General features: G+C 39.1%; 2 protein-coding genes across 2 annotated transcripts in view; one reads left to right on the top strand and one right to left on the bottom strand.

Annotated features, from left to right (window-relative positions):
• LOC103724651 (sentrin-specific protease 2-like) overlaps nt 1–847 on the top strand; it is an 8,869-nt gene extending 8,022 nt beyond the window's left edge. The window contains exon 2 of the mRNA XM_008821778.1: nt 16–847. Within this exon, the coding sequence (XP_008820000.1) occupies nt 16–847 (832 nt within the window). The remainder of the gene's footprint in view (nt 1–15) is intronic.
• Nucleotides 1–20,642, bottom strand: part of Dnah5 (dynein axonemal heavy chain 5) — a 410,943-nt gene that overhangs the window by 227,596 nt on the left and 162,705 nt on the right. The window contains exons 23-30 of the mRNA XM_029557990.1: nt 18,802–19,003; nt 17,839–18,074; nt 14,267–14,485; nt 13,114–13,176; nt 12,592–12,830; nt 8,083–8,323; nt 6,424–6,623; nt 2,889–3,042 (exon numbers count right to left, since the gene is read on the bottom strand). Coding sequence (XP_029413850.1) covers nt 2,889–3,042; nt 6,424–6,623; nt 8,083–8,323; nt 12,592–12,830; nt 13,114–13,176; nt 14,267–14,485; nt 17,839–18,074; nt 18,802–19,003 — 1,554 coding nt within the window. The remainder of the gene's footprint in view (nt 1–2,888; nt 3,043–6,423; nt 6,624–8,082; nt 8,324–12,591; nt 12,831–13,113; nt 13,177–14,266; nt 14,486–17,838; nt 18,075–18,801; nt 19,004–20,642) is intronic.

Below are 20,642 nucleotides of genomic sequence, written 5' to 3'. Positions count from 1 at the left end.
TGAAGAAAAGAGTAGACAGCACTTGGCTCCTGACTTACTGTGGGGAGCTCCAGCCCAAATCTTTCTGGCTGGAGATAGCAATGGCCTACTTACCAACAAAATGTCAATACCTGAAACAGAGGAAGAGCCCCTTGCAGACCAGGAAAAGGGCAGAGCAGTGAATGATGATGTCCTTGATGTTACAGAGGACATGGAGAAGGAAATCAGTGATGCACTAGGCCCAGGGCCACAAGACGAAATCCTAAGTAGTGCATTCAAATTGCAAATTACTCGAAGAGACATCCAGACACTGGAGGATGGTCAATGGCTCAACGATGAAGTTATTAACTTCTACATGAATCTTCTAGTGGAAAGAAGTCAAAGTCAAGGCTATCCAGAACTTCATGTGTTTAACACTTTTTTTTACCCCAAATTAAAGTATGGGGGTTATAGTTCTGTCAAAAGATGGACTCGGGGAGTAAATCTCTTTGCAAAAGAACTGATTCTGGTACCTATTCATCGGAAGGTGCATTGGAGCCTGGTGGTCATAGACCTCAGAAAAAAGAGCATTGTATACTTGGATTCAATGGGACAGAAAGGAGAGAGTATCTGCAAAATAATTTTCCAATATTTGCAAAATGAGAGCAAAACTCGGAGGAATATTGATCTGAACCCTTTGGAGTGGAAGCAATTTAGCATGACAGCAGAGGAAATCCCTCAACAGATGAACGGGAGTGACTGTGGAATGTTCACTTGTAAATATGCAGATTATATCTCTCGGGATCAACCTCTAACCTTTTCTCAGCAACACATGCCTGTCTTCAGGAAGAGGATGGTATGGGAGGTGTTGCATAGGCTCTTGCTGTAACAACATCCACCTGATTGGCAACTCTGCCTTTCTGTCAATGTTCCTACCTAGCTCAGGCAGGATGGATTGAAGGCATTTGAACCAGGATGAAGCCCCCTGTCTCCTCAATATAATCCTATCTTGGGGCATGAGAAAGTTACTCCTAATGCTGTCTGTTAAGATGCATGTAACTACTTTGAGCTTAGAAGCTGTTCAATCCGCACCAGAATGCATGCTCACAAATATGTTGCTTTAAGCAGTTATTTCTGCATGGATCTGGAAAATGCTAGATTTATTCTATGAATTGTTTTTGTCACCCTCCTCCACTGTGATTGTTTATATGATTTCACTAACTCTTTTGCAAACCTTGGCAGTCACCATTTTTCAATGTTCAACTATCAACTCTTAGTTGTTTGAACTTTTTATTCCTGAAAGGAGTGCCCATCAAAGTGTCAGTCTCTGCTGAGGACCAGGATGGACATCAGTGGGAGGAGGGAAGAAGTGTTCATTAGCCCAGTGCTGAAGCTGTACCTGCCAAATTGAAGTGTTCGGGGAGCTTTTTTTTAAAGCTTAAAAATAGTAAAAGAAATTAAAATGACTGTTACAGGCTGATACTTTTCAGAAGCATCACACAGTACAAGACAACCACATATTGTGAAACTGTGGCCAAGAGACTGGCTGTCCGGGAGTGTTAGGTGTCACAGCCATCTACAGACATTATTTTTGGTGTCTTATTCTTGGAATTTGATTTGAAGTAATTGTAATGCTAAATGTCCATTTGACTCTAAACTTCAGCCTTGTAACAGCTGTACTGAACTGTTTATTCAAAGAAATACTATTTTTTTTTCATAAATTTTTTGGTATATATTAAATTGAAATTTTGCATTTTATACTTCAATAATATTCCTATACCTCATTCCCATTGTGGAAGTGGGGGTTTAGTATTTAGTGTTGATATTGCCAATTATACAATAATCTACATATGATAGTTTGTATTTAACTTTTTCTTTATTTTCTTATTTTCTTATCTTACAGTTGTGTTTATGTAGTTTTTATTTAATAAAGTTTAAAATTGTTCAAAAAAAAGTTTCTATGTACTAATGATTACATACTGCAACACGACAGCAAAAACTTTCAGTTTATCCTTAAATATTGTCTGTGAATATTTCCATTTTAAGTCAGTCTTGGGTTCTTTTCAACCCATCAAAAAGAAAAACACGCACAAAGATAAAACCAAAAATGTGTAAATGAATACTTAAAACTTTAATGTGTGATATACATTTCCTGTTGACTGAAAGATAAATGGTCTGCCTTACAACTGGCTAACAGATCTGTCTTCTTCAATCTAACTAAAACTAACCTAGAAGAAAGTTATGAGACCTAAGTGAAAAGAACAGTCAACACAATCATTTTTCTACAACTCAAATATATTGTTAAATGTTCTAACCTAACAGGAAACTTAAGCTAATTCAAGAAGAGTTTTTGAGGTTTAGGAAAAAAATATCTTTTAAAATCTCAAAACATGTATGCATAGCAAGATAAATGCAGTTTAATGAGAATAATACACTTGAGTTTAAGGAGAAGGCCTTTTTGTTTGGAGCTCTTTTCCTGAAGGTTTCCAACCCTCAATTTTATAGTACAGATATAATTGGGTATATTGTATATACTGTGCATCATTTTAAAATGTCACTAGTAAAAGAACAAATTATCCTACCGTTGTCAGGATAACTATGCCATAAATCTACACTGTTCCAACCTCTACTTTCAAATTATCTGAAGAAACTTATCAGTTATGCAGAAATTTATTCTTTGTTTCCTTTAACCTCTGTTTCTATCAGACACTACAGTTTCACAGCATTTTTACACTCTAATAATCACCTTTTTCCTTTCCACAATGCTTCACTGCCTTTGAAAAAACAACTGCATCAGTCAGGCAAACAAAAGTCCTGGGAGAGGAGGTCAACAGAGATTACATATTATTGCTTTCTTTCAGGGGTTATTTGCTCCTTGGGGATTTCTCTAATTGAAAAACCTCATGAAATTACAAAGAAATTTCTCAAACCTTGGGCAGCTGCTTGGCGATGTCTCCTCCCACAAAGACAGCTTCTAGATAGATCCACAAGTTTTGTACTGTCATCCAGTTCTCAATGATGTCTGTTGAGTTGGAAAGGCACTGCACCCATTTTTGAATCTGAGCTTTGAATGGCATATTGTACCTAAAATAAGAAACACAGTCAGCTATTTTGCTTTTGTTGTTTAAAAAAATCTTTGGTTTGTTGGTTGGTTGGTTGGTTTTCGCCTATTTAAAAAAAAAAAAAGCTTTTACTGTATGGCTGTCACTTTAAAATGGTGCTACTGAGGCTGGAGAGATGGCTCAGTGGTTAAGAACACTGGTTGTTCTTGCAGAAGACCTGGGTTCGAATCCCAGCACCCACATGGCAGCTAACAACTGTCCGTAACTCCAGTCCCACGAGATCCAACAGCCTCTTATGTTCTCGGTGGACATTGCACAACACAGTGCACTTACCTACACTCAGGCAACACACACACACACACACACACACACACACACACACACACATAAGATAAAAATAATAACTAAAATATGAAAAAATTTAAACAAAATAAAGTGGTGCCACTAAATGATTATTTTGTTGCCAGTTACTGGGCATTTTTAGTCTAGATTTCTGTTTTGATTTAGAGTATGGGGAACAATGAGTGACTCATAATCTAAGGAATAAGCCAGGCCTGAGACTTGATGTCACCCAGCTTCCAGAGCAATAAAATTCAAGTCAGTGTTACTAGAAACAAGAAAATAGCATTCCCTCTGCTGAGGTTCTGTGCCTGTCCACAGGATTCTGGGTTTTCATTCACTCATAGCAATCCCAGAACCATCAGTGGAGACCAGATGACCAGTGCATGGTCCCTACATTAACACCTGGGCTTTCTTTCCTTAGCCTTTTTCTGCTGTGTCTCTTTCAAGTTTGTTACCTACCACCATTCATGCTTGGATATATGTGCGTGCAAAACTTTATGTAAATATTTAAAATGTAAAATTAAAATTTTAAATACGTTAAAACTTCCTTCCCCAAACTTAAACTGTCTCCTCTCTTTCCTCCTGAGTCAGAGACTTCATTATCCCTCTTTATATAGAGCCCTAGTTCTACATGGGCTCCTAACTGTTCTCCAGCCTCCTTTTCAGCAATGCGGGCTCCTGGGTAATTGCGCCACATCATTACTTCTTGATCTTGGCTGTCCACTGGAATAGTAGAAAAATTAAAAATTACTGATGTCTGCCTGGATCTCATGGGTCTGGGAAGTGACCCAAGTACTGGGATTTTTCATTTCCCTGGGTTTATGCGGTGTGTATCTAGATTGAAAAGCACTCTTCTATGTTGGATGTGAGAAGCACTGAGGAGAATGAAGGCACGCTGCAAGAGACAGAAGAGTGGGCCAAAGATTAGGCCCCTTCAAAATGGAATCATCTACCTTGGGATGTTTACATGAGAGATACAACCTTCAGTCTTGTATGAGAAATTGTATATGTGATACTTTCGTTACATGAAGATAAGCATTCATGTTCCTTTCTGATCTCTAGACCTATATAATATGAAGGTTGATTAAATCATTTATTAGTTATATTGGTGGATAAATACTATAGATTCCATATTCATACTGGTCAAATCATGTTACTATTCCAATTTTTTCTCAGATTTTATGTTCTTCATTAGAATATAGTTTCACAGAAACAAAAGTCTTTATTTTATTCATTAGTGAACTCATAGTACATCGTTAAGCACATGGCTGAAAATGAGTGATCAACAAATATATGTTGAATAAATGTTTCTCAAACAACTCTGTGGGGTAGCTGTTACTGGCTAAAAAAAAAAAAAAACTTCTCCATTTCTAACACAGATAATCTTTACTTGATCTTTATGTGTCCTTTCTATCTCTCTAGGTATGTGAGCATTCAAATAATCTTCATTCTAGTTAGGTATGAATAATGACCAAGTTAATTAAATATTTGCCAAATCCTGAGCAGTCCAAACTCAGTATTATTAGGGTCTAATCTCTAACACTAAATTTTAGATCCCATATCATCCAATTAGATGTACTAAGTAAATAAAAAAATAATTTTAATCAATAAAATATTAAATAGGTAGTAATTCCTATATTTAAATTATTTATATACAGGTACTAAATGCCTGCAATTCCAACATTCAGGAGCACTGACAGGAGGATCATGAGTTCAAGGCCATCCTGAGGTACATAGCAAGATCCTGTCTCAAAAACAAACAAACAACAAGATCCTGATATATTCATACTGAATGGGGTGATATATTAAAGCTGGAAAAACACAATAAATTCTTGTCCCAATGGTAGCCATACAACAAGGAGAAGTTCACTGGAAAACATGAGTCTATGGTTTCCATGTCCAAAAGGTGATTGCTTTACTGTTCATATCAAATGGCCAGACAGAAGTATCAGCCTGGTGTCTGTCTGTGCCAAATTATTCCTGTGTAGGAGCTAAGTTCATTCTTGGTCTTGATCTTTTATTATTAAAGCATGCACAGAGCTAAGTGTTTCTAGATCATACATTTGGCAAAAAAAAAAAAAATGTTTTCCAAATAAAATGATTATTCTCGAATTCAGAGTAGCACTCCCACTGTAGTCTGGAGCCCACCACACTGCCAGCTGTGTAGTGAGGCTTGGCAGCAGCAAAGATAAAATGTTCAGCAAGATCCACAGGGCCAATTACATGTGGCATTCTGTCCAATTGAAGGCCTCAGCCACATCCCACAGACAGAGAACAATGGAATAAAATGACTGTTATGCATATTTTGCCAAAGGCTAAAGTAAAATAAGTATTTTTTTTACACTGAATGCTTACAGGAAGTGTGCTGATACAACAAATGTTAAAGGTTTTTTTTTTCAGTTTTATGTGTATGTTGCCCAAATGGCTGTATGTTTATCACATGCATGCCCGGTGCCATAAGAAGGTGCCGGATCCCCTGGAAATGGAGTTACAGGCAGTTGTGAGCTGCCATGTGAATGTTGGGACCTGAACTTGGGTCCTCTGTAAAAACAACAAGTACTCTTAACCACTGAACTATAAGAATGATTTTTCTGGGAAATGCCTTCTGTTAAATAAGAACATCCTTCTTCTATTATAAAACAAAGAAGGGGGAACTGTAGGAATGGCTTTTCTGGAATCTTACATGACCTTGCAACCAGAGTTAATCCTATGTTTTGAGATCATTTAACATTATCTCAAATCCTTCTGAGAAGATAAGGTTCTTTGTCCTTCTCCATATCGTGCTGAATGTGCTGTTTTAATAAAGTGAGATGAAGGCCTTCACTTGAGAACACAGTTCAGAGAGAAATCTGAAGGAACAGGTTCTCAGAACAGATCAGGTCCCACTCTTGGTATTAATGAATGCAAAAAGTCAAGCTATCTTTGTTCAGACATCACCATACTGTAACATCACACCACCACACTGAGCCACCTCTCCAGCCCAGAATGTTTTATGAATCTCCCTTGGAATGTTCATTGTTATAGACCTCAAGGATAAGGGAAATGACAACGGTTCTCTCACCTGCTGCTCAGGAGAGAGCCCAGCAGCATCAAGCTGTCCTCCATGCTGGTGATGATTTCCGAGGTACTGTCTCCTCGCAGGAGCAGTTCTCCGCGGGTCTTAAAGCTGCCGAATGCGAACATTTTTGTGTCCCATTCATTGATCACTTGCTTCAGCTTCTGTTCAATGTCTCTCTCTTTCACTGCACTGATACAGATGTCCTATCAACACAGTAAACTCTCATTTTATCCCACCAAAGTCACACATCTTATTAATAGTCTAGGTTCAGAAGAGCTCCTATCTCCATCATTCACTGCATGTGAATCTAAAGCATGTGTTTCCAGATGGCAAATGCAATACAACAAATGGTGTGAATATGTAGATATAAATGTAAGAAGAGGAACATAAAAGCGTATCTAAATAGAATCTTAATTTATAAAACTTTTCCACCCATGTCAAAAAATGACAGAGAAGAATTAACAATCTTTTAATTTTTGAAATGTAATACAAGCTGAGGATTCACTGCGTCTGATTTTCCTGTCAGGTCAATGGATGCAGTGTGAGGGGGAATTAGCAGAAACTAGATGTCTTCCCTACTCTCCAGCCACTTTCCCAGTCTTCCCAGTCTTCACCTTCATCCCTTCTCCCTGCGTTCCTTTTCTGGGCGAGGCCACGCATTCAGTAACCTGTTGTATCTTTAGGCAAGACCCATGTCAGTTTGCCTCTGGAGCTTCCTGTTTGGACATTTCAAGGGAACCACAAGCCCAGCCTGTGGAGAATCAAACTCCTGTGCACAGTCAAGCTCATGATCATAGCTGGCCACCCAATCTGACCCCTTTCAACATTGCCTGTCTCTGTGATAAGTTAAACAACCATACATTCCTCTCAGCAAGAAATCCACAGCTCATCCTTGGCCCCTCCCACATCTTTTTCCCAGCATACTCCCTGCCTCCCCATCAACAAATTCTGTCCAGATTTACTCCCTAAAAATTCCTTGGGTCTTTTCTTTCCTCTTTGGCTTCATGACTCCCCTCTCTGTCAAACCGTTCCCTCGTCCCTGCACTATTCTTAGAGCTAGTCTCTTGGTTGGTTTTCACATCTACACCTCATCCAGATCTTTCTGCATATGACTATCAGGCTCATCTTCCAAAAAATGCAAACCTAACTATGCTACCCTGATGAAAATACATCTCTCAGGTGCTCTGCGTTGCTCTGAAGATAAAAATCAATGACATTGTCTACACACTCTACTTCCCTGGACTTGACCATCTCCTCTGTCTCCACATACATGCAACGGGCCACATAGCCATCAAGTGATTCCTTCAATACAGTTTACACATGATGTGCTCCCTGCCTGGAACAGTCTCCTTTGCAAGTTCAAAGCACCTCATCTCTATCACACAACCACACCCCCTTCATCCAGATAGCTTTACCACACACGCACACCATATAAACACACCCTTTGTCACAGGCTCTCCTACAGCAACATCCTTTTCCTTCAGTGCTATTTGCTACAGCTTTATAACTATGCCTTCATTTGCATGACTAATTATACTCATTATTTAACCATCTATGAATGCTAGCATAGAACCATTCTGCAAAAGGCACTCATTAAATGAGGAATTAGTGGATGAATGCCAGGCACGGATTGTACCGCATCATACTGTCTATGGTCTGTACCTCTATTTCCTCTTTGTATTTCAGAAGAGGGGCCTCCATGACATTTCTTAACTTAAAGGTTTCATTGCCCACATCCAGACTGTGCCCAGTGACAACCGCTATCCTCTGCCAGTGCCTCTCCATCATGGCTTTACTGGTCATGTACTCCAGCAGTGGACAGCACTCGCTGAAATCATCAATGGTCTTCTTCAAGTCCAGAAAGGCCTGCCAGTCCTTCAGTGCCCGGGGCAGCTTCCGACACCTGTGGAAGGCAGACAACAGGAAAGAACTTCCGATATGAGCCCAGACACTGCTAGTGCAAAATGGTCTGCTAACAACACCAGCAAAAATAAACTCAAATGGTATCTCATTTTGAAATCTCAGGACTCAGAAACTATATATTAAAATAATATATTGGCACATACCACAGAAAAATCTTTCTCTAAATCAGGGAAGTTTTTTTTTAATCTTCCATGACAATTCCCTAAGGGGAAGAATTATTTTAAAGAATGAGAGGTACCTTTCAATTCATTTCAACTCTATGAACATAGATTGAACCTTACCAGGTACACAGCACAGCATAACACATCGAGCTGTCTGCTTGTGCACAGCAAATGTCCTTCTACTTTTCCTTCAGCTCAGCTCTTAAAACTATGTTGAAAACTGATGAGGTCTTGTTTTTATTTTGGGAAACTACCTAACTACAGTTCAATTTTTTTTTTAATATGATACAAACAAAATCAGGTTTTTTCAAACCTTGGGAAAGGCCCTTGTAACTCATCCAGCTTTATAGGAAGTGATTCTTTCACCTCATACACAGAGGAAATAGTAAAAGGACATTTCACAAGGTGACATCACTGGACAAAAGCAAGGTGGCAAAATGTGCAAGAGATGCTTTGGAAACAACTCAAGTGAAAAGAGAATTTGGAAGCCTATCAAAATAAGTCACTTGGAAGGTGACAAGCCATAAAATCAACTTATGAAAATCAGTAGCCTTTTTATATATCAGTAACAAGCAGACAAAGAGAGCATGGGAACACTCCCATTGACAGCAGTCTCAAAAATAAAATATCTAGAAATAAACATTACCATGGAGATGAAAGTCCTATCCAAAGAAAACTTTAAGTCTTGAAGAAAGAAAATGAAGAAGATACTAGAAGATGGGAAGACCTCCATGCTCATGGATTAATAGAACTAATACTGTAAAAATGGCCATCCTATCAAAGCAATTACAGATTAATGCAATCCCAATCAAGATCCACATGACATTATTCACTGAAATTTAAAAAAGAAAAAAAAACAATGAAACTCATATGGAAACACAAAGGACTCCAGACAGCCAAACAATCCTAGCACAAAGAACAATGCTGGATGGATTAACAGACCATATTTCAAGCTACATTACAGAGCTAAAGTAATAAAAACAGCATGGTACTGGCACAAAAACTGATATGTAAATCAACGGAACAAAATAGAACCAAGTATGAGTGCTCATAATTGCAACTATCTCATATTTGACAAAGACACCAAAAATAAATGCTGAAGAAAAGTCAGCATCTTCAACAAATGATGCTGAGGAAACTGAGTGTCCATGTGCAGAAGGATGACATTAGACCAGCATCACCCTGAACAGAAATCAACTCCAAATGGATCAAAGACCTAAATGTGAGACTTGAAATACTGAAACTGTTAGAAGAAAACATGGGTACCCCAGGAGACATAGGTGTAGAAAAGAACTTTCTAAATCAGACTCCATTCACCTAGGAATTCTGGTTAGCAGTTGAAAAAATGAGACCTCATTAAACTAAAAGGCTCCTTAACAGTAAAGGAAACAATCCTCCAGTGAAGAGGAAGTCCACAGAGTGGGAGAGAATCTTTGCCAGCTCTACATTCCATAGCAGATTAATTTCCATAATATACAAAGAGCTCAAAAAAAACAAAGAATCCAGAAAGTGACCCTACTAAACTATGGGCTACAAATCTGAACAGAGGATTCTCAAAAGAAGAAATAAAAATGGCCAAGAACTGTGTTTAAAGGTACTCAAAATTATGCACAATTAGGGAAATCAAATTAAAACTACATGGATATTTTATCTTACTCCACTCAAAATGACCAGGATCAACAACAACTGACAACAAATGCTGGTGAGGCTGTGAGGACAGGGGAGCCCTCATTCTCTGCTAGTAGGATTGCAAACTGGTGCAGCCACTAAGGAAATCAGCATGCAGAATGCTCAGAAAGCTAAAAGTAGATCTCCATATGACTCAGATACACCACTCCTTGGCATACACCCAAAGGACTCCATGTCTCACCCATGTTTGTTGTGTCATGCTTGTTGCTGCTCTCACAATATATAGGAAATAGAAACCATCTAAAAGTTCTTCAACTGATGACTGGATAATGAAAATGTGGTACATTTACAGAACAGAGTTCTAGTCAGCTGTAAAGAAAGATGAAATCATGCAATTTGCAGGTAAATGGATAGAACTGGAAAGTATTATAGAGTATGGTAACCCAAACCCAGAAAGACAAACACTGCATGTTCTCTCTTATTTGTGGATCCTAGCTCCAAATCTTTAGATCTAAGTATATAACCTGAGGAATTGCAGAAGCCAGAAAGTAGAACAAGACCATGGGGGTATGGGGGAGAAGGAGCTCCAGAGAGGGAAACAGTAGGGCACAGATTCTATGAAGGGGGAAATGGGAAAAACAGAACAGACCTTAACAGCGGAAGGGATATAGAGGGTAATACAGTGAGAGAGAGGAAGGAAGGGTGTGTGTGTCTGTATGTGTGTGTGTGTGTGTGTGTGTGTGTGTGTGTGTGTAATTTAAAAGGAGTTGTGCCACACATGGTGATAACATGCCTCCCAAGAACCCTAGACTACTTAACAAAAACTCCAATGCCAGACAGGGGAAACTTCCCTTAAGAGTTTTTGGTAAGTGTAATCCAAGGGACTCCCAAAACAATGTAAGCTATTGGTATTGCCCTTGGTTGCCTCTCATGAAGGTAAGACCCTGCAGATGAGGACAACACACACTTTGAACACGGGACTTAGAGGAACCAAACTGGAACCGACCTAGAAGTCTCCTCTCTGAGGACTAACTCTAATAGTATCTTAAGGTGTTAAACAAGCTGCCAAGAGAGAAAAGCAATAGATAGTCCTGCCAAGCTGTAGAACCTATGGACCACAATCGTGACCAACATGGCAAGATGTCCCCAGTGATGCAACAATAGTACTATTATCTTGGGCATAACCAATAGCTGTCTAATTGGATTTAAAGCCCACTCAGTAGGAGGAAATTCATGCCTGATACTATAAACCTAGACAACCACCCATGGCTAGAAAATCATACTGTAAAGGAAAACCTACTACCATAACTTTCCTAAACCAAAATAATTTCTTACTATATTCTAAACACATGTTCTCGTATCCACAGATAAATGTAGCTCTCATCACTTATCAAAGAAGTTTCTTTTGCAGCAGATAAAGACTATTACAAAGTTCTATAACTGGTGAAAATGCAAAGAATCATTGACTGTGCTGTGTCCACCCTCGAGTGATACATCTACAATGTGACCCCTACACCTAAGCTCAGGGAACACAGAAGGGGCAGGAAGATTGTAACAGTCAGAGGACCAGGATGTCTGGTGCTAGATAGTAGCTTCTAAACATGACAGAGCTACTACACCCCTGAAATCTCAACAATATGTTGCCTAAACAAGACTTGCATAGTGACAACATCAGTTGACATGCCAACTGATGGAGGAAATTTCTCAAAGCCTCACCCCAGCTATGGATGATCAATGGCTACTGAGAGAGAGAGAATGTGTTTCCCCAGAGAGGAGCTCCCTGACAGGTTATCCAATCCCAAGTGATCAGACCGAGGCAACACGTACATATGAGCAAAACCAAATAGACTCAGTAGGTTTATATATATTTATACACACATATGTATATGTGTATATAACAAAAATAATTCAAGACAAAAAGGTCATGAATTTGACAGAGAGTGGGGGAGACATGAAAGGTGTTGGAGGGAGAAAAGGAGGGAGGGAAATGATGTAAATACAGTACTCATATAGGAAATTCTCAAAAATACTTTTCATGAATAAGTCATGTTGTGTGGGGAGAAGACTCAGTGGACAAAGTGCTTACATAGCAAACATGAAACCTGAGTTCAGGTCTCCAGAACCAACATAAAAAGCCAGGCATGACAGCCCACATCTGTCATCTGAAGGCTGTGGAGGCAGAGACAGAGGATCCCAGAAATATACTTGCTAGTCAGTCTAGCTAATCACCAAGTTCCCATGTTCAGTGAGAGGCCCTGTCTCGAAAAAGGGAGATAGAGGAAGCCACAAACATTGACCTCTGACTGCCATCTCATGTGCACAGGAGCTCACACTCACATACATACAGAAAATAAAGAACTAAAACTAAATAGAAAGAATTAAAGTAAATAAGTGAATAAGAGAAAATGAACCGCGTGAGGCCCAAGGCTCTGGGGACACTAAACATTTGATTTCTCACCTGTTTTGGAATTCCAAGAGTTCACTGTTGATTTTTTCAATATTCACTTCTGACCAAAGGATATCTTGATAACTATTTACACTTTCTATGACATTATTGTACAGGCTGTATATTTTCTGTAGAAGATTTAGTTGTTTCTTTATCTCTAGAAGCTGAGGGTACTGTGTAACTGGCAAACCAAAAAGTTCCTCTCCTCCAGTGTAGGTGATATATTTACGATAAATATTATCAAATTGATTCTGATAAAACACATAAATGAAGGCTCATCAGAATGATTTACACATAAACTAATAGACTGGCAAACAATCAAGAATTCATGAGCTCTGGGAACATGTAAATAACAATATTTATTAAGTAGATATAATTAATTCTCAGAATATATTTCTAATTATAGCCACAGCAAATCATACTTTTTAAAAATGGAAGTACATAATTAGAATATCCTTTTAAATCCTTTACGTGTGTTTAAAATACAATAAGGTATTTACTGTTTAGGAAGTTCACAGAAATTTAAAACATTACCTGAAACATGATAAGCCTATCACTGGCTTCCTGGGGCTTCAAACCACTAGCCATTGGACCATTCTGAAGGAAAGAGTTAGACATAAAAGAAAATGAAGTGTTGGCCTACAAGTTTCATGAGCTCAGCATATTGGGATATCAAACTTAGTCTCCATGCATCTCATATACATGATGGGAAGCTTTATTATTATTATTATTATTTGCAAAAGGAACTCAAAGTGAAATTCACTTGGAAATATGTTTCCAGTCAAATAAAGTCAAGGTAAGGCACAATTTATACAGTTCAAGAAGCCTTGGACTTCTTATATCTTTATATTCTCACTTCTTAGGTGATACCAGCAAAAAAAGGACCAATCGTTTTACTGCAAGAATATTTACTTCTGGTTTTGAACAAAACCACCAGTATCATTGACTCACTGATTTTACGACTCTTACATCTATTTGGAAAACAAAGCATAATTTCTGCATTCCAGCTGGGTTTTCCTATATCATGGAACTTTCAAATAAGTTGGTTTGGATATTTCTTCATCCATGGAGGTCCATGAAGTGGGTACATGGACCCAGCCTCTTAGTTTTGCAGTCTGGGATACCACTACCTAATAGGCTCAAAATTTACCCTGTACTTACATATTTCCTTTCTGTGGCACATTATAATTGGTCAGCAATGGAGCTCATTACACAACACATTTCCACCACATGGTTTTGTACTAAACCCATATACATGATTGAAATATGGACACCGTGGGAGCAAAGCTCCATCTGTCTTGTCCACCACTGTGCCTTCAGTACAAAGCACAGGGCCTGAAACCAGCTGAAGAATCAAGAAAGGCTATGGAAAGGCAGAAGAGTATTTGGGTTTGAAAAGCATCATTCTATACAAACGTAGAGCTTCTGTTTTTGTTTCTGATAAGGTCACACTGTATCCCATGCTATCCTTGAATTTATCTATTAAACAACTTCAGAACATTTCGTACTGAGATTATATGCTAGATTAACTCTTAAGGAAAGGGATTGTAAAAGAGAAATATGTTTGCTCTCTTAATGAAATTCCTATTCCTGGGAAATGTTATGGAATTTAGCACATAAACTTTAAACAAGTACATTTGGTGTATCCCATTCACTAAAAACATAACTGAGAAAGACAGAGTCGTACCAAATCATAATCCTGACAAAACTGGTGACAGTCCTGGAGGAAGACCTCCACAGTGCTAATCAGCTCTTTCCGGAAACTGGGCTGCAGGGAGACTAGTTCGTTCTGAACTGCACCAGCACGGGCCAGCAGCTTTTCCCAAGTATACCGCAGAGTGTCAACTTTGTCCATCTCTTCCTTCGCTACCAGAAGTCCGTACTTGTTAAGCAGGGCATAAGATTCCTACAGAAAAGAAGGAAAATTTAATTTCTACCAGTCAGATATGTGAATCCTCAATATAATCACATCCTAAAGCCTCGGAATAGATGGACAGCACCTTGGAGAAGCCGCCCTGGGGTTCTAGTTATCCTCCTTGCAAACTTCAAGAGCCTAAGTGAGCAAAGGAGCCACCGAGTGCTAGTTCCCTCATCTGTGAAATGAATAGACTCCGGCTACTTCACAGGCTGTCTGGAAGTATCTAAAGACATCATTTTAAATGCATTTTCGACACTGTAAAACATGGCACAAATAAAAGATATTTTTACTCGGGCTCCTAAACTATATCTGAACACTATAAAATTACAGCAAGTGAACAAAAAACATACAATACCGAACTTTTAAAGTGAGAATAACAAAATAAGTCACAGTTTTAACTCGGTCTCAGTTCATTTTGTTGCTAAGAACACAGACACGGGAAAGTGCTCCTCAGCCCAAGCCTGAGCCAAGTTGTTGCCCTCAGGATGTAAAATCTGTGGACTAACCGATTAAAATAAGCAAAGTTAGGGCTTTTTCTTTTTGTTTCATTCTCGTTATAGATTTCCAATATGCACACTCATTGTACATTGTACTGTGTTACACACTTAATGACACTCTCATACAAGTATATTCAAGCAAGTCTCAGACAAATATCAAAAATTGTATGCTTCCTCTCATTTGTGGCTACTGCTTTTATATAGATCCAGAGTTATGTGTTTCTTTATGACACAGAAGTAGAAGTGATTCTGCCTAGGGCAACAAAGGAGACTAGCGAGGGGACAGGGGAGAAAAGGGAGCATAGGAAGGTATGGGTGAGGAGAATGTGCTCAAGGTCTGGTTCCCATAAGAAATGGTTTCCCAGGGCTGGAGAGATGACTCAGTAGTTCAGACCTCTGGCTGCTCTTGCAAAAGAACGGTTCAAATTCCAGCATCCAGACGGTAACTAGCAACCATCCACAACTCCAGTTTCAGGGGATCTAACGCCCTCTTCTGACCTCTGAGGGTGTTGCATGACATGGGTGCACTTACACACATGCAGGCAATACCTTCACACACATAAATAAAAATAATAAATAAAATATTTTCTAAAAAGAAAATGATTTCCCAGCTGGGTGTGGTGGTATATACACTTAATCCCAGTAATCACAAAGCAGAAGCAGGCAGATCCCTGTGAGCTGTGAGTTTGAGATCAGCCTGGTCTATATAGCGAGCTCCAGGGAAACTAGAGCTACATCTTAAGACCATGTCTCAGTAGTACAAAAAAGAAAGAAAGAAAGAAAGAAAGAAAGAAAGAAAGAAAGAAAGAAAGAAAGAAAGAAAGAAAGAAAGAAAGGAAAAAGAAAGAAATTATTTCCCCTAAGTGCCACTGGCTTCTTCACCAGTGGTACCAGTAACATTTGATTGTTGGTTTAGTGGGGGGAGAGCACTGATTTAGGAAGCATAGGGAAGTGTCTTTGGCCCTCTTCCCTGCTGAAGATATGGCTGTGGTCTCTACTTTAATACCACAAATAGGACCAGAATAATAAAATCACCTAAAGCCTTCCAATGATTAGTATTCCACAAGCCCACTAGGTGTATCTGCACATATGCGTGCATGTGTATGTGCATGTGTGTATGCAATGTGTGGGGATGGGTGATAAAAAGAATGATACACTAAATAATGTCTTTAAAATAAGACTCAGCAGAAACAAAAGTCATATTGTTCTCATGGCTTCCTGGCTACTTCTTTCTTAACTCTCAGCTAGGAAGAAAGGGAACTATGAGCTACAGAACCTCCTCTTCAAGCCCTGCGAACTCTCTTGATCCTGCACATGGATACTTCCAGTCCTGAAAAGAAGATAGGCCACAAAATTCCCCCCAACAAAGGCAAAATATGAATGTACAGTGGTCTGTATCATTTTCCTGGTAATATGAAACTTTTCAAAATTCAAAGAGGGGTGAAGGAAATTCGAGGCTGGAATCTGCTCCTGGCTATGGGATTCTCAGTCCAGGTGTTTGAATTATAGTTTGATTAAAAGGTAACTTCTTACATCTGCATTGTTTAACTTTTTATTTATTTTTATTATATGTGTACGACTATTTTGCCTACATGTATGCAAGTGCATCATATGCATACAATGCCTGCAGAGGCCAGAAGAGGGCATCAAATCCCCTGGAACTGGAGTTATGAATGGTTGTTAGCATCATGTGGGTGCTGTGAACCAAACCCAGTCCTCTGCAAGAGCAGCTAGTGCTCTTATCTGCTGAGGCAGCTCTCCAGCCCTGTTTCTGCATTTTTAATGCTGTAGTTATACTGATACATTTAAAATAGTAAGACCTGATAAAAATTTTTCGTCTGGAAAAGACAGCATGATGTGGTATAAAAACAAAAGTAGACACGCTTGCTGTGCAAGCATGAGGACACAGGTTTGGATCCCAAGCATCCACATAAAAGGCAAGCACAGTGGTACTCCAACTATAACCCCCGTACTGGAGTGAAAGACAGGCGAATCCCAGGTACACTGGTGAGAAAGTAGAGCTGAAATGGTGAGCATCAGGTTCAATAACAAACCACGTCTTAAAAAATAAAGTGATTGAGGACCTCCATCAACTTCTGGCCTCCCTACGTACCCACACAAGCAAGCACACACTTGCACACAAGCATACTATACACACACACACACCACAAAGTGATGCAATACTAATTAAACCATATGACTTATTTGCCCTGTTTCCTAGTGTGGAACATGGGGCTACAGTACAGATAGAATGAGTGTGTGTGCATGGGTGGACGCTGTTAGGCTGTTAGCACATATCCAGACTCTGCTGGTCATCTGTGATTACCACCCCCACCTGCTGAGTGTTGATTTTTAGCAACAACTGCTACTTCCTCTGACTGGATGGTAGCCCCTTCACAGGGAAATTATAGTTAATGACCCACTACCTTGGTGACACAAAGAGTAATCTCTCTTGCCTCCAGGTGGAATCAACTATATGATACAATTTGTTCTGTAGAGTCCCCCATGGCATCAGGCTGAAACGAGTCCACAGCTGAGTCCCAGCCTCACTTAGCTTTTCTCCACTGTCCTTTCCTGTTTCCATCACTCCTTTTTCCCCGTGAACACTCATAGTAAATAATTTGACCAAAAACCCTCATCATGAGCCTTGCTCTTAAGGATGGCACATAAGGGAGGGCAACTAGACCCAGAAGGGCTATGTATGAAGCTTAGGCATCCTCGTTACTGAAATCACACTATTAGGCTTAGCACCCATTTCTCATTCAAGCACAGACCTAGTCAATACTTCAATTATGCCATCCAACATGTGAAAATATATCTGTATCTGACAAGTTGCCCATCTACCTCAATAGGTCCCACTTGGAAGTCAGTCAAGATCTGATGCTCCCTTATTTCTTTCAGGGCCACCATCGCAATCCGAATATCATCTAGGTCTTTAATTGGACGGTTCAGTTTCTTCTGGAGTTCTTCAACAAGTACAAAAATGTTTTCCATCTCACTCCTGAATTTTTTGTTACAGTGGCGGCCGATGACAACCATCCAGGCTTTTGTCTCAGCATTCAGGGCAAACTTCAAGTCAGCTGGAAAAGCAAAATACCCGCAGGTCAGTATGAGAAACTTGAATCAATGAAAAGACATAGAGCTTTTGTACACACATAGGAAATAATTTCAGCTTATAGCCATCTAAGATTAGAATAAAACTTCCTTTGTAGTTGACCCTCCTCTTTGTAGATGCTTCAGTGGGTAAGAACACCTTTATACAAGTATGAGGACCTGAATTCAGATCCCCAACACTCATGCGAAATCCATGTGTAGCTGTGAATGCCTGTAACCCCAATGCCATGGGAAAAGGAACAGATCACTGGTATTTGTTGGCCATCCGCCTAGCCAAAAAACAGCAAGCTCCAGGTTCAGTGAAAGATTATGCCTCAAGGGTATAAGATGGTTATGGACAGAGCAGGGTAAGAACAGGATTCCTTATATCCCCTAAGATAAGCCTAGGGTTTACTATTGTTACTTACTAAAGAAAGGCTAAATCCTACTTCTAACTATAAAAGACTCAGCCTTTTTCTCTGTATTAGCCTTTATTTTCAAAGTTTAGTGACAGAATGTTTAAGATAGGCCAGAAGAAATAACTATGCAGAAGGGAATTAGAAAACAAATCTACAAACTGGTCTGAAGGCTTGAGGCCCATAAAAGGAAAATCAATCTTTAAGATAGCCAGAACTCTCCAGAATACTAATCTAGACAAAGAGACAGAGGAATGCTGTTGAATTTACATGACTGTCTGAAAAACACTGAACCAACCTGTGTACAAAGCAATGGAACCCACACAGATATACTCAGGCTCAGCATTAATTTCTCGCTCCAGGCTTTGGAAATAAAGAATCTGGGACTCAAATTCAGAAAGCAAAGGGTTTTTCACAATAAATGTCATAATGGTTTCTTCTTTCTCTTTTTGCCAAATGTGGTTGTAGCATTTGAAGTGATCCATGGTTGTAAAAACTTCCTAGAACAGAAATATCAGATTTGTGTTAGGAAGGCAGAATCTGAAAAGGCATCATGACACAAGTGAAGATTGGCTTGTGGCTGATGGCTAACACAATTACTGATATGTTGATTAATGATCTGTAATGAGTTGGAAATGCTATATAAATGGGCTATACACAATGGTGTGAATAGCAACCTACTAACTGTATCATTTTGCCATCCTTAACTTGAAGGGAGAAGAACAGTTTCTAGAACGAAAAAGGGAGCCAGCCATGGTTACACAAGCCTTTAATCCCAGCACTCAGGAGGCAGAAGCAGGCAGATGTCTATGAGATCGAGACCAGTCTGGTCTACATAGCGAGTTTCAGCCCAGCTGGGGCTAGAGGGAGACCCTGTCTCAGAAAGATTAAAAAAAAAAAAAAAAACGCAGTTATAAAAACTAGAAAGCAGCTGGAGAGATGGCTCAGTGATTAAGAATAGTTGCTGCTCTTGCAGAGGACCTCTAAGTTCAGTTCCCAGCACGCAGTTCAGGCAGCTCAGAGTTATGTACAACTCCAGCTCCAATGAATCAGGTTCCCCCTTCTGGCCTCCACAGGCATTATACTTATGTGTGCATACCCATGTGCAAATACAACATCTCACACACACACACACACACACACACACACACACATACACACACACAATTAAAAACAAAATAAACTTAAAAAATCAGAAAGAACACAAATAAATGACTTAACTTTGCCACTCAAGACACTTGAAAAGCAACAGAAAACAAAACCCAAACCCAGCAGACAAGAAGAAATAACAAAAATCAGGGCAGAAATTAGTGACATTGAAACAAAGAAAACAATACAAAGAATCAATGAATTCAAAGGCTGGTTCTTTTGAAAAGATAAACAAGATTGACAGAAAGCTAGCCCAATTAACGAAAAGAAAGAAAGAGCATCACCTCCAAATTAACAAAATCAGAGATGAAAGGGGAAACATTTCAACAGACACCAGAAAGATACAGAACATTATAAGGGAATACTTTAAAAACCTATATGCTACTAAATTTGAAAACCTAAAAGAAATGGATGCATATCTAAAGGCATGGGAACCACCAAAACTAAACCAAGAAGAGATTAACAGCTTAAACAGACCCATATCACAAAAAGAACTTGAAACAGCAATACAAAACCTCCCGAATAAAAAAAGCTCAGGAACAGATGGATTTACAGCAGAATTCTATCAGACATTTAAAGAAGATCTACATCCAATACTACTTAAATTATTCAAAAAGATAGAAATGGAGGGAGAACAAATTCCTTCTATGAAGCCAGCATCAATCTAATACCAAAGCCAAGTAAAGATAAAACCAAAAAAAGAAAGCTATAGACCCATATCCGTAATGAACATAGATGCAAAAATTCTCAAGGTACTTTCAAACTGCATACAGACACACATCAATATCAAGAAGATATTACAATCATGAACATATATTCACCAAACTCTGGTACACCCAACTTCATAAAAACAATACTACAGGACTTCAAGACGCAAATTAACCCCAACTCATTAATAGTAGGGGAGTTCAATAAACCACTATCTCCATTAGATAGGTCAACAGGCCAGAGACTTAACAGAGAGACATCTGAATTAAAACCATGTATCAA

The sequence above is a fragment of the Nannospalax galili genome, unplaced genomic scaffold, assembly GCF_000622305.1.
Source record: "Nannospalax galili isolate Female #2095 unplaced genomic scaffold, S.galili_v1.0 scaffold207, whole genome shotgun sequence".
Classification (NCBI taxonomy): Eukaryota; Metazoa; Chordata; class Mammalia; order Rodentia; family Spalacidae; genus Nannospalax; species Nannospalax galili.
Note: the sequence above shows the minus strand (reverse complement) of the source record. Positions and strands in the feature narration are given on the sequence as shown.